At 41.9% G+C, this 18,269-nt stretch overlaps 1 protein-coding gene across 1 annotated transcript in view; it reads right to left on the bottom strand.

Annotated features, from left to right (window-relative positions):
* ABCC12 (ATP binding cassette subfamily C member 12) overlaps window positions 1-18,269 on the bottom strand; it is a 69,381-nt gene that overhangs the window by 38,979 nt on the left and 12,133 nt on the right. The window contains exons 8-12 of the mRNA XM_019535421.1: window positions 17,415-17,522; window positions 15,201-15,479; window positions 13,635-13,706; window positions 11,214-11,338; window positions 9,707-9,779 (exon numbers count right to left, since the gene is read on the bottom strand). Of these exons, the coding sequence (XP_019390966.1) occupies window positions 9,707-9,779; window positions 11,214-11,338; window positions 13,635-13,706; window positions 15,201-15,479; window positions 17,415-17,522 (657 nt within the window). The remainder of the gene's footprint in view (window positions 1-9,706; window positions 9,780-11,213; window positions 11,339-13,634; window positions 13,707-15,200; window positions 15,480-17,414; window positions 17,523-18,269) is intronic.

Genomic DNA, 18,269 nt, shown 5'->3' with positions numbered 1-18,269 from the left:
CATGTGTCGCTATGGTGATTTTGTTATTGTGCCGTCATTTAGTACTTACTTCTGGTAGCATAACATACTATATCAGTAATATTCCTTACTGCACCGTGTGTGCTGTGCACAGTTATTTTTAGACACTACGTTGCCATAGTGCGTGATGTCACGGTTCCTGCCTGCAGATGCTATTTCACCATAATTTTTTGCTACAGTGATGTAGCATCATGTCGAAGCACCCAGTAGTTTTCATGTAGGTGAAAGTCTGTCTGTAGTTAAAGTTGACTGGTGTTTTACCTTATAAGACTCTGTATTCATTTATTTATAAACTTTGTTAAGTGAAGTGTGACAGCCAGAACCAGAGGGATTAATAAGTAATATATATATGCTTCTTGGAGGCATTTGGTATTTTGCCTGAACAGGTAATATTAGTTAATATAAAGCTTGTAAGTTTGTAAACCACAAATGTAACTTGTCTGTCATAAGTTTAACCAAAATGATAAAATTAGCTGTTCATGGAACTGACTGGGCCCCATAGGCAAAGCTGTAGATGTGAGATTAGCTGACCTAATGGTTTCTGCTCAGGGTTCAGCCTTGATGATAAGAAACTGGATCCAACTGCCTGGCACACCCAACACATTTCAGGAAAGCACATCCCAAGAAAGCATATTCAAATGAAACCTAAAAGGGGTTGGGGCTTAGGCGGAGCAATGTCAATTTCAAACCGAACGGTGCTACATTATAATTTGTTTATTGGATAAACACGAGTCTGGGTAGTAACCATTTATGATAATTTTAACACCTTTCAATCCCATAGGGTAACAGCTATAGGGCAACATTACAAGTGGCTCTAAAACCAACAGATTAGCATAAGACTAGGTATAAAAAGCACGTGCATCAGGTAACCAGCATGAAGGAGGGAACAGAATGGACATTTCTGTTCCATGCCCGGACTCCAGACTCTGGGTGTGAGTGAGGATTGGATCCTGATCAAGGGACCTTCCCTGGTAATCCCTCTGACAGCATCGATTGGGGATGCCTGACTTTGCTTGAATCACTTGATGTGCACCTGGCATTGAGGGACCATCAATAAGTTGCCAACCCATGTCTGTCTATATGTTGTTTTGAACAGTCTAGTGGATAATACCCTCGCAGTGCTCAGTTGGTCTGCAACAGAATTGATCTTTCTGTTGTTGTTATCTGTTATTTACTATTAGCTCTTTAATACTGCATTATCTGCTTATCACATTTATCTTTCTGTTAACTGTTGTGTGTGTGTAAGCTATAATAAATTTGCCTTCACTTCACTCCCAACTTTGCCTCCTTGATCCGAAATTGAATCAAACAACCCAGTTGGCCTGTGATAAAATTGATACACTCATGGTGCCCAGCTGGCCTGTGACAGTGAGGGAAGATAATAGGCAAGAAGAAAGCAACTGGGGAGGAGGTTGATATAGCAGCACAATGAGAGACAGTTATCAGGACTTTACAGAAACTTAGGAAATCACATTTGGGGGCGGGGGAAACAACCCCAAACCCTGCATCACAGTCATAGAGGATTTCTTCCTCATTCTTTCATTCTCCTTCTGGTTGTGCATAGTACTCAACTTAATTTGCTCCTAAAGTTGGAAAGTGTATAGTGAATGAGGAAGAAAAGGATGTTCCATGGTACAGACAATTGAATATTTCCCCAGAGAACTGAAGTCTACCATTGCCTCAGCTACAGAATTCCTAAGTAATGCTGGGCAAGCTATTAAAGTCAGAATTTGCAGAGGTGGCATTGCGTGTTTCTCATTTCCTAGGTATCCAGCTTGGGACATTTAGCCTGATTTGTGAAAGTGCTGAGCATTCACCATCATGGCTGAAGTCAATAAGAGTCCTGCTCTGAACATATACAAATTTAGAGTGCTAAAACGGTACACTTCTCAAACCGAGTACCCAAAATTCTTTGACATTGGTCCTCTTAGGCATTCGTAAGCCATAATTTCATTGACATCAAATGGAGTAATGCATATTCAAGGCAGATAAGATCAGGTTCATCATTATCAGCTGACTTGTTTTTTTCATCTGAATAAGGGAAAATAATCTTCTGACATTGGCTAAATGGTTTAAAGCACAGTGCTAATTATTGTTACAACAGGACTACCATATGAAAATCAAACCTCATTGCACTAAAATATTAATGTGCTATTTAAAAAATGGACTGAAGAGAAAGCAGTGGGTGAATTACACCAAATGCACAGTGACTCCTGAATTTCCTCTGGTAATAACACAGCTTCAAGCCACCTGGCAAACAAGCCTATGCTTTTACAGATACAACTGAGCCTTCAGTTAAAAGATTATTTATGGTTCTACTTAGATTGTTGAGAATAAAAAACATAAACTGACAAGCTAGCCTGGCCATGGGGGAAGCATTGTTGAATTCCATTATCACAGAATTCTCTTAAAGTTTAAACCTGATTCTATTTCAGGTTAGGGGAATATCTAGTATGATACAGTGCAAAGCAGGTAATAAAAAGAGGAGGCTTCAATGTATTTAGGAACTCATCTACAGTGGCCTAGCCAGCATGTTCAAGTAAAAGGACTTGAGGGGGAAGACAAGGGACACAAGATGAAAAAGAGGAGGACTAGTGGTCTTAAAAAGGAAAGACGAGTCACAGTTTCAGTAAGCTTATGATTACAGTGAAGATAAGTCTCCAGTGTTCAGATGTCTCTGAACTTTGGAAAAATGTACATTGAATCCAGACCTGAAACTTCTGGCTTGTGCCTATCTTTACTCTCTGCTAACTTCAGTGATCTCATCCACTCCTTGTGCATCCTGCTTGGTCCAGGAATCACTGAACTAAAAATTCCTAGAAGAAACCACTGGTGATGTAAGTTCTGAAAGGGAGGAACAGTAAGTTGGCAGATTCCTCAGGACATAGTTGTCACAAACCCATTTGAGGGGTTCTCCCAAAACTCTGAGTTTCTCCCAACTGTCCTGCTGATTGTTGCAAGGAACAGACCAAGTTTTTCCCTAGATTAACTCCTTATCCCTGCAAACCTCTGCTCAACTTCCCTTTACTGGGCTTCACAGCTCTGTCAGCTCCAAGTGGCTTCCTCTTGGGTGGTAAAAGAACCCAAGGCAACTTTATGTCCCCCTTCCTGTAGGATGGGTTAGCTTAGAATATCACCTGCCCTGATATTCACAGGCAACCAGCAAGGAGACAAAACAATTAAAAGATTTAATAAATAAATACAAGGAGGAAAGAATTACACAAGAAAACTGATCATAAAGTCTGGAGACAGAACAAAAAGATGACCCTCGCATCTGACAACAACTTAGTCTTTCAGAGAGCCCTTCCAGTATTTTCAGAGATAAGCCTTTCTGCTGATCCTGTCAGTCCTGACCCTGGGGACCTGGAGCCTCAAAGCCTGGAAAACCAAAAGACCTCAATTATCTACAACATAGTCCCCATCTCAGAATCCTTTCTAGCTAATGCCCCACCTCTCAGAGATGCCTTTGCTATTGAGGGGTTGATTCTCCCACATCAGCAGGGGACCAGAGAGGACAGGGGAGTTCTCTGTCCCCAGTCCTGGAGCTGCTCAGCTCCCAGCTCCTCCCAGAAGCCAGGAACCGATCAGTGCTGAGATGGGGTTGCACTCTGTCCTGCGCTTCCCTACCCCTTCCCAGCACTGCATGGCTCCTGGCTCCCTACAGGCACTGGGACTGGGGAGATGCCAGTGAGCCCCTGGTTGAGTAAGGATTCCCCACCCATCAGGGAGTTAGCCAGGAGCTAACCCACTCCTGGGGCAGCTGCCAGCCATACCCCTGCTGGACAGGGATTCCTTGCCCAGCAGGGGGCTTGCCAGGAGCTGTCCCACTCCTAGGGCAGCTGCCAGGGAGCCCCTGGTTGGGCTGGGATTCCCTGTCCAGCAGGCAGCTGGCTGGAACCTATCCCACTCCTGGGGCAGCTGCCCCCCAGAAGTGAGACAGCTTCCAGTGAACACCCTGCTGTGTGGGGGAGCCCAACTAGGCAAAAGGCTCACTGGCAGCTGTGTGACCCACTGTGCATGGGCCCAGGAGAGCTCTGCTAGCTGCTGTGGCAGTTGTCTCCCAGCTCCATGCACATCAGGACCCCTCCTGACGTGCACAGAGCCAGAAGCCAGCCATTGCTGCAGCTGGCAGAGCTCTCCTGGCCCCACCTGCTTTTGGACTGGACCCTGTTATCCCTGGAAGCCCTTAGGCTAGCACCCCAGGGGAGCCCTGAGTTTCCCCTGGCTTTTGCAGGGAAGCAGAGTAGGGTAGAAGCAGCTCTGTACTGGGATGCTGCCATTGGGAGCAGATTTGCTCCCAACAGGGTGCACATGTAGACATGTTCCCAGGAAAGACTTACTGCACAGTATTTTACTACACAGTCAGCCTATATCACATTAATAGCATGTGTAAATGTATCCACAGACAGAATAATATAATTCATATAGTGATACAATGAACATAAAAAAGTATAGCACAACGTTGAATTTTCATGGAGATCATGCATACCATATCAGTAAAACAAGTGTAAGCAAAACCTGCAGGACACCCCTCTAGCACCTAGAATTATAGTGAGGTTTGTGACAACAGTCTAAAGCTACCAAAGTACCTTTCAATTATCTAGAAACTAATTAGGAAGAAGACTGGCTAAGAATGAGTAGAGAAAAGAAGCTTAGTTTTTAATGACATGTATCTGAAAGTTACTGTATAAAACTGTGAAAGTACTTTATGATAGTGGTCACGTACAGTACTTGTAATGTGGTGATTGTGTTAGGAAATGTAGCAACCACCATACTCATTGTAATAGCTAACATTCAGTTCTTGCTGTTTAGATCTGTTTCTCTGATAGCTGGCTGGGACACCTGGGTACCCATCTCTTATTTTTCTTGTAGTTACCCACCTCTTTAGTTATTTCTTAGAGCACAGACAGAAGTGACTTTTTTGCATGATTTTGTCTGAAAGCACTCTATAGCTATGGCATAACACATGTGCATGGCTGCAGGGCACTTTTAAAAAGGCTGACTGTGCAAAAAATTAACCCTTGTTAAATCAGGTAGTAAATGAAGGTGCTCTAAATTAGAGCACTTAGGAATCTTCTATACAGTTCCCTGAAAAGGTTAAGTGTCAGGCCCTGGGTCTATCACATGGAGGTGGCAGAGAATTCAAGGAGACTTAGCTAGCTGACTGTCTGCCTCCATGCAGGTGGGGGTGGGGTGTGATCGAGCCAGCAGTGTGGGCTGGGGAGGCCCTGGCCAGGTCCCACCCCCCTGGGAGAGGGTCCCCAATGTCCACGGCTCTGGAGGAGAAGAACCACCCAGAGGTCCTCCACGTGTACTGACAGCCAGGAGCTTCTAAAGCAGGCAACAGTGCCTCCTGCTGCCTTTGTCCATGCACGGAGGCACTGAACCCCCATGCACAGGAGCATAAAGTGCAAAAAGTGACAGCGTGATTCAGGTGCCCTTCTGTAAACACCCTTATTTTTGAAGAAGTGCTATGGGATAATAAAACTTCCACAGAAGGACAGAAAGGAAAATTACAGGAATGTGATTTATTGTAATCTCGAAGTCCCTACCTTTGACAGTACTCTAGCCTTAATAGCATATATGATTATTAGCACTAGGTTTGACCCTGTAGCACGGTGCACGCCTGTGACCGCAACCCAGCTGCAGGGCTGAGACAGAGATTTCCTGTTTACCTGCCTGGGAAGAGTGGCCAAGCTGATGGGAATAATTAGCTGGCCCAAAGGAAGCGAAGAAGCTCCCAGAGACAGAGGCTGAGAAGGAGGAGAACGTGAGGGAGCTGATCAAAAAGCACCATGGCAGAATTGCCTCTTTCTAGGTTTGTAGAGAGAATACCAGGTGTATTGTTTGTGGATTTAAAGGGCCAGACAGAGAAAAGAGGTGGAAAAGCTGAGCCCTGCAGCCTGGGACAGTACTTTTTCTCTGAGTCTGAAAAGTGAAGGGAAATCAGAGGTTGGTTCCCATGTTTGTTGTCTGTGTACTTGAAGAGAAGTGTGTTTGTTTATCTGAAGGTAAAGGTCTCATTTGTGTTCTCTAGAGATAAGGCCTCCGGGGGTACAATAAATGGACTGATTGGCCAGTTGTACATGTGCTGGGGGTTTAGTTCACTCTAAATTGAAATGCTGCATTTTTAATTGGTGGATTTTTGTTTTGATTAAAAACCCACTGTTTCAATTTAGGGACTTCTGTCACTGTGATGGAACAATGACAGCCCCCGTCAACTCATGTCCCAGACCCTGCCACCATTGGCAGGTTCTGCTGAAAGAAAAAGAAGTGGTTAGGAACCTGATCTTTTTTTTTTCCCCCACAGCCTGCCCACCTCTCCTACAGCCAGGAGGCAAGCTGCTGGTGGGCTCTGAGCTGCGGGTGGCCCAGGTCCTTCCCTCTGTGTAGTGGCACCCCCACCCCAGGTGGCACCCACCCACTAGCACCCCACCCAGGCGGTCCCAGGAGGCATCACCACCAGGCCCTCCATAGCTCAGGGGCTGTGCGACCCAGAGGCAGTTTACGTGGGCAAGCTCCACTGAGGAAAAATAGAAAAAAATGGCTAGGGGCCTGATCTTTTTTTTCCCCCCTCCCAGAGCCTGCCTGTGTCTCCCATAGCCAAGGAGCAAGTGGCCAGGCCTGTGCACCATCCCTGCCACTATCTCCAAATATATTGCTGTAATTTGTTATGTAGCAAACTGAAATACATCAGATGCCTTTTACTTTGCTATGTAAAAAAGTTAGTTAAATTGAAATTGGCTGCCACAGGTGTACAAAGTTACAGAATTTAATTGCAATAAGCCACTGAATATGTACACTGTGACACAATTAGATTGCCAAAAGGGCAATTAAACTGCTAAAAAGGGCAATTTCTTCACATGTACAAGGACCCTTCATCACGTGTACAAGGGCCTATTGTGAGCATAAAAGGGCTCTTGAGTCTGTCAGAGGGAGTACGCACCACTACAGACCCCTGGCTGCAGAACTTGAACATGCATTTTTTCTCAAGCCTGCTGTAAGACTGCTGGGTAAAAACAACTGAGCCTCACTAACATATATGTGAAGAAACTTTATACTGAAGCTTACAAGAGAATTTAATGAAATGTTGAAACAGGATGTTTAGAGCTTAAGAAGTAGAGATGATGGTGAAATATATGGTACTGTTTCCATTTCCTTACTGGATCACTTTTATGAGCATTCAGCACAGTATAAATGCTCAATATTAGTCACATATGCAATGTAAAATTTATGTTGTAGAGTTAGTTGTGTTAGCAACATCAGTTAACACACAAACAATTATATTTTCTGTTTTAATAATTTGTTTTCATTTTAAATCTCCATAAGGAATTGTAAATTGTGACTTGCATGCAAAAACATAGACACTTAGGAAAATTATGACTAACTTCAAATAATAAATACATATGAGAATTGCACAAACTACTCCCAGAAAATAAACAACAAAAAAAAGCCAAAATTCATTAGTTGAATTACTCAGAACATTTTGATCAGCACTGCTGTAGATATTAGTTTAATGGAACAAAGAACAATTTGGAAAAGCAACTGATTAAAGACAATTCAAGGAGGAAAATGTTTTATTGTAGGAAAAAAATAGATAGCTAAGCCTGGTATGGGATTTGACTTACTGCAATGTAAACTAGGCTGTGAACTCCAAGTTGCTGCATGGTAACTGCCCACATGTGGGCCCTTAATCCAGACAAAATTTGAAGAAGCTTAGGCTGCAAACAGATATCACCTTTGTGCCTCCATAAGATTTGTTCTAGTGACTCAAAGTGAAAGCAAAAACATGCCCATGCCCTCTGTTATGCCACAGATGCCCATATGTGCCATTATGCAGCAGATGTCTGTTTTAAAGCAGGAAAGTGCAGGTAGCCTGCAGCTGCCTGTGCTGTCCAGGTGCTTTGAGCAGGTGGTCCCAGGGATTCAGGGGCCCGATCCTGAACACCCTGGGAATCCTTCTGCATGTGGGATTGGGCCCCTGAAGCCCTGGGAGCACCTGCCAGAATTTCCCCATTTTCAGATGCACACCCAAGGATAGCTGGGGCATAAGGGTGCTCCAGTGCACAGCTAACCAGCAGGCAGCCCCCAAAACTGAAGCACCCTCATGCCCTAGCCAGCCGCATCAACGTCTACGCATGTGTTGCTGCATACTAAAGAACTCTACCATAGGATAGTATTTTTATCTACAAACACTAACCTGTGGCAGAGTTAATTAGTTCCTGTGGCTTAATAGTGCTGCGTGCATAGATGCTGAGACATTTAATGCAGACCTAATTAGGCAACTCCACAGTAAATGTCTCGTGTAGACACATGAGATGTGCGTCAACGGGTTGACAAAAAACATTTGATTGATAGAAAATACTTGACCTTAAAGACTAGGAGCATTCAGGGAATAGAGGAGCAAGATTATTTGCTCTAGATTGTAATAACATTTTCAATGCCTTGCAACCCTTCATCCCACTCCCAAATGCTAACTGATTTTCAAGACTCCCTAAGGTGGTGGACCCCACCAATTAGGAAAAACTGACTAAATAATCAGGGCCAGATCCTAGGCTGCTGTAACTTGGCATAGCTCTGTTGGCTTTGGTTTACAAGGCCTTGTTTAGGCTTTGACCCTCACAAGTCATTCATAAATGGTTAGCATACAGTAACTAAGGAAATCCTTGGGAATGTAGTCTGCAGTCACATGGCTGAGGGAATACCACCATTCCCTTAAATCTCCTTCCAGAAAATAATGGCTTCTTTATATAATGACCTGGAGTGAACCCTTCCATTGGTTATTCAGGTAGGACAGTTATTTCTTTATCTGGGAGGTCATAAACCCATTTTCTTTATATAGCTGGGTGAACAATACACTTTGTTAAATGGTAGCATAATTGTTCATATTTTATGCCCCCCAAGATTTTATGGAAGACAGAATTCAGCTCAACTTTGCACCTTTTTAGGTTCCCTGTTGTCTGTGCAAAGCCTGGGAAAAAGAGAAGTGTCTAAGATAGCCCTGGAAAAAATGTTACTTCCTAAAAAGCAAGTTACACACCTGACTCATGGCTGGAGAGATTAATCTATCTGCCTAGGATATATTGCTATAATACCTCTTCTAAAGGCCTAAACTACAAGAGTCCTTTTTTAGAGGAGAAACACTTAGGGGAAAATCCTATTTCACTTTATGCACCCAAATGGCCCCCACCCAGCCACATAACTGTCACTTTTGGCACTCATGCACAATTTACAATCTTATTCCACATTCAGTATAGATGTGCAAGAGCTGATACCACTACCACACATGCTCAATAGGCTGTGCTCTGGCCAGGCAAGTGTGGGGCATTATATGCACATACTCAGGCAAGCATAGTCCCAGGTGTGCAAACTGAAATAGGATTCTGCCCATAGTTCATATTTTCAATACATTTTTGCAACAAATAGATTGAAAACTTATCAAAAACATTTTCAATGGCTCTTTATTTAATTTTTATTCCCAGGACAAAAAATCTAGCCTAGAATTAGATGTGAAATGTGAAATATGAGGTGTGGTAATTTATTCATGGTGGAACAGAAGTGCGAGTGGGTTGACATCTGAACTCATAATGGAAAGCAATTTTAACAATGGAAAGAAAGATTGGTACTTCTCTATAGTATGTGGCAATATTGAACCAGATTGGCTGTTTGTTTGCATAAGAACACTTACTTCAGTCATATCACCAGCAGGAAGAAGTTCCATATCTGCTTTCAGACTGCACGCATTGATTACATAACTGTACCTGAAGAATGAAAGGTTAGTGGTTTTAAATCCTCAAAATCAGAACAAAATCTCATGGATTTTGAATGACTGTTTGATCTATATGAATTAGTAACCGTGGCTATCATTCACTCTTTCAGATCCAGCTCTCTCCCTCATGGTTTCTTTGCATATATGGTGTGGCTGTATTAGGCTGTCAGCCCTGTGACCAAGTTGCTTCTGAAATTCTTATAATGAAATTCTATATGGGTAGATATACGGTGCTGCTCTTGGCAGCTTCCAGTGGAGAGTGAGAAAGTCATAGCTACAGAGGGTCTAAAAACTGCAGAGAAAACTTCATAGGTATTTAAGGGATTTTAGTATTTCCTATATTTTTCCACATTTCATTGGGTTGGATTCTTTTAGTATAGTTAATTTCTTCCAACTTGGGACTTCAAAAGCCTCATCCCATGTAAGATGGCCTTTTGTGTGACATGTGCAGCCTATATAAATATAGAAGCGTGTACACCCCCAAATCACTGTGGAGAGGGGAATAAGCCACTTGTATTACTCTTCTTGCAGGGTTATTGTCATGTGCACAGCTACACATTACTGTGGATGGACTAGTACCCAAGCTAGATCATTCAAACCTAGCTTGGATATATCTATACTGCTTTGCAGACTGCAGTGTAGATATGCAATATATCAATTAGTAGTGTCAGAACTCAGTAACTGCTGCTTTTGATTTCTGGGGATGTTCCTGTTATTTACCTTATGAAAATTGTAACACACTCATTGTCTTTTAATATTAGAAACACATACTACTGCATCTGGAATCTGAACACATGCTACATAATAATAGGATTAAAATAATAATCGAATAATCATCACAATGTGTGTACAGTACAGGTCCTGAGGAAAGAAAGTACCTAATAATAAGGTCAGTCATAGAAAAAAACCAAAAACAAGAAACAAACAAAAAAAAATAACCAGCCACCATTTGCAGCCTGATATAAAGTTAATATCACTTTTAAATAATCCAATTGCCTTCAAAGATATAAAAATAATTAAAATAACCAACTAATTAGATTACTCAATTTGCTGTGTTGGACATACATGTATAGAGAGGGACCTGGAAGCTTTAATTTTAAAGGAAGTTGATGCTGGGATCCTCACACAGGTGCTGTTTTCTGTTTTGTGATTGATCTTGTTGCACTCTTTCTGGTAGCAACTTTTGGTTGGCTGTGGAGGTAATGTTTTGGGAAATAATGTTTGGCATTGATGACTGCAGCAGATTACTGAGTTCTACTGAATGTAGATTGAATCTAGCACTTTCAGTGCCCTTATAGTTTGCCACATGTATATGTAAATACCATTTTTTACTGGTGCATCTATCTTCTAAGAGAAATGGAGCTCACTGGAAAGAAAAAGGAACATACAGTAAAAACACACGTGTACACTATATTTTAATGTTTACCTCTGTTCATTATATTCTGTTCCAAATAATATATTTTGTCTAACGCTTCCGTGAAATATCCATGCTTGCTGTGACACATAAGCTAATGTTCCATCAACACCTACTGTCCCATTATTCAAGTGCAACTGAAACAGATTTTGAAAAAGCAATATTATAACATAACTTAAATAAACTAGGAGCATGTTATCTGAGTTTAATCTTGCAGTATATAAAGTAGGTATTTAGTTTGTGGCTTAAGAAGAACCTGCAGTTCTGTTGGGTATTTACCCAAACAATTCCTCTAGGATGCCCTATTTATTGCCCTATTTTCAGGAATGGCTGAGAAGTAGAGGCTATAAAAGTGGCACAAAAAGCTTAAGCATCAATTACTATAAAACTAGCTAGAGATATAGTTGAGCGCCCTGTGCAGTGGTGGTGTACTGGGCAGTGATGAGGCCACTGGCAGTGGAGGCAGTGTTGTGTCAGCAGCTATAGTAACCATTTTTTGTGCCCCTCCTTAAGTCAGCACAGGGGCCTGGTGCCTCACTTGTCTCCTCTTTAACTTACTCTCCTGGAACTAGCTTTAGTTTCTACCTATGTTGTTTCCCACTCCTCTGTGTAGAATCCCTCTCCTGTAGAAGGTAGGTTGGAGCTGACGAATAGAACATTTCAGAAGCTTTCCAAGAGACTGACTTTCCATCAAAAATGTCAATGTATTGAAATCAAGATGTCCCATGGGAGTATGTCAATTTTGAAAAAATGTCACTGGAAACTAGGCAGAAGTTTCTCTAACAGAAACCTATTTGGTTTTCTGCCCCATTTTGGCACCCCATCATATGTACCGTTAGAAACTTACCATCCCAGATGTCCAATAGGGCTGTGTGAAATTTCAGCAGCCGTTTCTTTTCAGAAGTGTTTCAGGCCATTTCTGCACCCAAAACACCAAATCTGAATCAAAATGGAAGGCTCAGAAACATCTCTGAAATGAAATGAGGTATCCAAAACATTTCGGAAATGTTTCGGAAATGTTTCAGAAAATTTCAGCGTTTCAGAGCTGTTCTTCCAGGGAAACAGCTGTTCGTTGCTGCCCTGCCACACAACCTGGCTCCCTTCCCTGAGGTCCCTTCCAATCCCAGTGCTCTGGGGGAGGGATGGAAAAACTGAAGACAAGGCAGCATTGTTTGAACCGCCCTGCTTTCTGCCTTGGGGTCAGTTACTGAGCTGTGTGTTCCAGTTTTGCCTGTCAGCAGCTAGGGGTGCAGGGCCCCAGAACCCAGACTCCCCTGCACCTATATCCTTGACAGCTGGTAGGCTTCATGGCCACAGCAGGGCCTAGGAGGCCTGCAGTTTTCACCTGCTGTGTGCCCCAGGACAGACATAGTCAGTTGCATAAGCACCCATGTCAGGAGTTTTGCCTGTCAGCAGCCAGAGGTGCAGGGCCCCAGAGCCCAGAAGCCTGTGCACCGATTTCCTTGAAAGCTGGCAGGCTTCATGGCTTCAGCAAGAGCTAGCATGCTTGCAGCTTTCACCCTGCTGCACCTTAACTCACACACAGTGTCACCCATGTCACGAGTTTTGCTTGTTTGCAGCTTGAGGTGCAGTTTCCCCAAAACCCCTGCACCTATCTCCTTGAAACTTGGCAGGCTTTGTGGCCTCAGCAGGGACTAGCATGCCTGCAGTTTTGACCCTGCTGTGGCTTAACACATACATGTGACATGAGTTTTGCTTTCAAGATTTAAGGTGCAGTTTCCCTGAAACCCCTGCACCTATCTCATTGAAACTTGCAAGCTTCATGCCCTCAGAAGGAGCTACCATTCCTGTAGATTTCATCCAAATTAAGCTAGAAATGACAAATGTATAGGCTGTTTCAAGCTTCCCCATTATAGCCTATGAGTGAAACATTGAAACAGCATTGAAACAGTGAAACTGTTTTGATGAAATGAAACAGAACAGTGGTTTCAAATCGAAATTAAATTCAAAACAAAACACTGTTCCATTGAAATGTCAAAATGCTAGTTGAAATGGAATGGTGCCATTTTGCACAGTGCTATATACAGGACATTTCCATTTGCTCCACACACTTCTGTTTCCAGCAGACACAGTGCAGGGTCAGACTGCGAAGGCCTGTGGTAAGAGTAAATGCTTCTGAGAACCACAGCCACCTCCTGATCTTTCTGGTGGCAGCAGCATTTATCTTCAGCCTGTGACTGCCACTGGGTGAAACTGCCCTGCATGCTTCTGTTTTGATGAGATATGTTGGAGTTGAACTGTGAAAAGCTGCAGAAGAAGCAATGTGCCTGCCTGCATCTTTCTATTTTTCAAGATAGCTAACAGAACAGCATAACAAAACAAGCACTGTCAAACATTCAACAAGGTATATATTTCTAATATAAATGGAAAATAAAAGTCACTATAGAAGTTAGTCCAAAGTGATTCACATACCTGTCCTAGAATGGCTGATAATATTGAGCTCTTTCCACTTCCAATATTTCCACAAATACCCAAAACTTTTCCCTACAGAAGAGACATATTTTGAAGATACTTGAACTGTATTTGTAAAATAAGAACCCACGTCACATTGTCTACCATTCTGTGATCATGGAACAAGTAGTTTATACAGCCTGTTATACAGTGGCAATGAGCATGGGGTGCACAGAGATGCACCCCCTAAGAGCACTGGTGCATCCCCTGATAAGCCACACTCGCTGCTTTGGTGATGGGCAGGGTGGCAGCTGGGAGCACCGGTGTTCCCCCTGCAAGTGCTGAGTGATCACTGCAGCTGCTCCCAAAAGTGGCCACAGCCACTCCCGGAAGTGGCTGCAGTGATTGGCCACAGTGATCGGCCACAGGGGAACTGCCTCTGGGCAGTGTGATCTGCTGCAGAGGGACCACTCCCTCGGCATCGAGATCTGCCACGGGGGACCCAACCCCCTGGGCAGTGAGACTGATTGTGCAGGGGGGCATGTGCCCCCTGCGACTAAAGTGGCACCAGTTGCCCATAATGTTATACGCTCTAATTCTTAAGAACACTCCTATTCTGGAAAAGGCACATAAACACTTAATTGTAAACTTGTACTTATGTGCTTTCCCATACCATGGCCATAATACTTATCTGAAACCCAAGAAAGTAGAGATAGTGTTAGAAGCAGTTTGGTAAAATCTGTACAAAATATTGCCACTTGTAATAATACAGTAATGTGAATCTTTTTTAAAGCATGTTTTTATTGTTTAGGGTTCTGTAGCCTAGGATTTTAATTAATGTAAGGAATTTAAAAAATAAATCTCTATTTTGGTGACTGGCATAAACAGCCAAGCTTGAATGTGCAGTTTATTTGCTAAAATTAGTCTCATTACTTAAGAGTGAGAGTTGCATTCCATTAACCATGTTCTGTGTTTGTGTACATAGCCTACATTAGGGTCTTGTTCCATCCTTGGGTTTCCTGTGCACTATGACATAATAACAGTAAAAATTATTACGGGTGACCCTCGCCATTTGCAGGGGATACATTCCCATGATCCCTGTGAATGGTAAAATCCGTGAATAGGGCACTGCATTCATAAACACAGTCTGCCTACATGAATGCAGTGCCCCTGGGTGGCTTGGGTAGAGAGGCACGGCTCCAGCAGTGACAGCAGGAGCGCGGCGGTGACAGTGGGAGCACGGCAGTGACGGCAGGAGCCTGGTGGTGGGAGCCCAGCAGCAGCAAGTGCGGAGCTCCTGAAGAGCTCCGCTAAGTGTTTAAAGTGTATTTAAAATGCGGGTTCAGTATTCGAGAATATTTGAAACCGCGAATGCTGAACCCATGAATACTGAAGGTTTCCTGTATTATTTCTTAATAGTCCAACAAGTGCTTTACAGGTGCAGGAAAAGTGAGAGGAAAATTTAAACTTTTGTTTTAATCCATAGAGCAGTATAAGGCAGAGGTGGCAGAAGAAGCAGGACATCCAAATAGTTGCATGGTAGATTGTTAAATAATCTTTTGGACAATTATTTTAATACATACATACCTTTTTCACTGTAAAGCTTATGTTACGCAAAACACAAACTTTGCTATCCACTTTTCCTTCCTCCATTGTCTGGGATGTCACCGTGTGAGAAAATTCAGGCTCTGTTTCTGGTTGGCATTTATAAGCATTCTTTCTGTTCATAGTCTTTTTATTCTTTTCATTTTTCCTGTGTCCATTCTGATGTTCCCAATATAGTGTGGCATTATCCATTACTACAGCATTTTCTGAATCTTCCAGTTGCTTTACATAAATGGGAGGGATTTCAGCTTTAAGAATTTTCTAAAATATGAGAGAGACAGTTTAAGAATGCTACTTATTAGTTAAAATATGAAGAAGAATGAAAAACATATGACTGCTTTGATAAATTCAGCAAGAGCTGACTTGGTGAAATGGGGAGATTCTGGGCATACAAATTAGTATGGCAGCAAAATCTGTTCAGGAAAGGCCTTTTCCTGCAGTAGGAAAAAAATATTGCAGCAGAAAAACTGCAAAAAGATTGTTCTTAGGAGATTTTCACTTTTAATATATGAGAGTTGGTGTAGTTTGATGAAACCTTTGAGCATTTGAATTCAGATCCATTTGTGACTGCTTTATCTTAACAGAAAAATTCAGTGACTAGTTCTAATACAAAGGGCACCATTATGCAAAGACCTGGACACAGGCCACATCCAGATGAACACAGACACTTGGGACAAGTAGCAGTGGCACACCCTGTGATGGCGGGGCTCCAATACACCCACTCCACCATCCAGCAGGGGCTGAAAAACCCCCAGACTGAACTTCCTTCACTCCCTTTCCTCCCTCCCATTCTGAAAACAGCGATAGGCTGAGAGGCAGCACAGACAGAAATTACAGAAGACGCTGTGTTTGGAAAGGTCTTCTGACCTCTCATTCAATAAGGGTTCAGATTTTTGCCAAATCAGCCATTTTAAGTGGTCTGCAGACATACGCTTGTTTGGCCATGACTATAGACCATTTTCTATGGCCAGATCAGGCAAAAACTGTTACTTCTGTCTAAGCCCCTAGGGTGCATCTACACATGAGATTAATGTGACTCAATAAACTCTGGCACAGTTTGTGCCAGAGTAAACTGCTCCAAGGAGCAGCATCTACACATGTGGATGGGACAGCAGCAATTTGCGCTGGGACAGAGCAGGCCCCTGGCTGGCTGGGCTGACTGGGTGCAGTTTACACTCTGTCTACTTGTGCATTTCAGCACAGTAAAGTACTCCACTGTAAGATAGTACTATCAGGGACTAGTTAATTAGCCTACAGTGCCCTAATACCGGTACGTGTAAACTCTGATACTTTACTGTAGAGCTAATTCATCTACTCTGCAGTTAAGTTCATGTATAGATGTACCCTCAGTATCTTAATTCAGAAAACAGTTCTAATTGGCCTATCAATAGGGCCAGGCATTTCTTTAACAGTCATCTTAGAGGAAAGAAAGTAGAACTTATTCAGTCAGTTGTCCCATAAGAAGGCATGGAAAACAAGAAAATAGAAGAGTTGTTAGAAGGTAAGTTATATACAATCATGACAGCAAAATATAGAAGTTGTGCATGTTTTTAAAAAATAATCTAAAATAATTCTCCTATCAACTTAGTGAACCAATGTGTGTATATACATTAAATGCATAATTTATTTGCATATTTGAACACACAGCAGCTAGACAGGCAGACAAGCCTATGTTGGTTCACTTAACAGTTGGACTAACAATTACTTATAAATTAATTCCCATTTTTAAAAACTCTTGTAAAACTCCCTAATTCTGAATGCATGACAACAGGAAAGCTGATTATTTTGGTCTCTCTTATTTTCTCTTGCCTCTTTAAATTTTTGTATACAGTACTTGGAACATTATCCTAGTCCAGGATACTTGGGCATGCTTAAGTGCTATGATGATGATAATAAAAAAGGGGAAGGATCATGGCAGCTTCCAATTTATTGGATAATTATTTTATAGAACTATTTTTAAGTAATATATTTTAGTTTTTACATTTTGAAATAAGATATGAAGTCACATAGGAATTCTTTAACTAGATCCTTTAAGAGCTAGATACTGTAGTTATTGCTATTACAAAAGCTTTATCCATTGTCCAGCCAAATCTTTTTATTGGGTCAGGCACCAAAAACTCGTAACAAGGAGTAAAGTTATAGTTCAGATCTATTTTCAGTAGAACATTTCTTAAATATATTCAAACAATATTTTACTTTCAGTCTTTTCAGGGAAACTTTAGCTTCTGCTGCTGCTTTCACTGAGTATGGCAAGATTGCAATTGAAAACTTCATTACATTAAATATAGCAATTACACTAAAAGCCTGCAAAGGAAAAAGGGAGAGAGGGATTTTATGATTTTAGCACTGACTATTATTTTCTATAAACATTTACAATGTATTTTGTGTTATAATTTAAGGAATAGGAAAAAAGAAAGATAACAGTAAGTTCTTTGTGTGATTCCTATTTGAATAAATAAAACCTATACAACTAATGCCCCATGCAACTACTTTCCATTTTCATGTACCCTTTGAATATTTTAAATTAGCATTGGTGTCATAACTGAGATTTCTTGGATATCACTTTGTGAGAATTGTGGCTAATAGCTCCTTGATTTTATGTCATTGATTTCAGTGAAGTTAGATACAGGGAGAATTTGGTCCAGTAACTGTAACTATTCAAACCTTTCTGGCCAACCAGCTCTCGATCCATTTTACTATACTAATATTGAAGCCTACTTTTTTTCTTTGTCCCTCAAACTGCCTGTGAGATACCGTACAGAGGCTTTACTGAAATTCAACTAAATCACATACATTGCTTTGTCTTCCTTAGTATTCATCGTCACTCCTTTAAAAAAATTAAAGGTTTATGCTTCGCAAACCTATGCTGGCAAGTGTTTAACCTCCTGTTAAATCTAAGAAAAACACTATTCCATGCCTAACAAATAACCTAGTATTTTATCCTAAAACAGAAGTTAGACTTAATGGGTGCCTGTAGATGTGTGGGACACCGGCTCCAACACACTGTAATTACAGTGCATCAGAGGAGACTCAATTAACTGAGTCTGCTGG

This window comes from Crocodylus porosus, unplaced genomic scaffold, assembly GCF_001723895.1.
Source record: "Crocodylus porosus isolate Cpor-Errol unplaced genomic scaffold, CroPor_comp1, whole genome shotgun sequence".
In the NCBI taxonomy this organism is placed as follows: Eukaryota; Metazoa; Chordata; order Crocodylia; family Crocodylidae; genus Crocodylus; species Crocodylus porosus.
The sequence above is the reverse complement of the archived record's forward strand: the minus strand, read 5'-3'. Positions and strand labels throughout refer to the sequence as shown.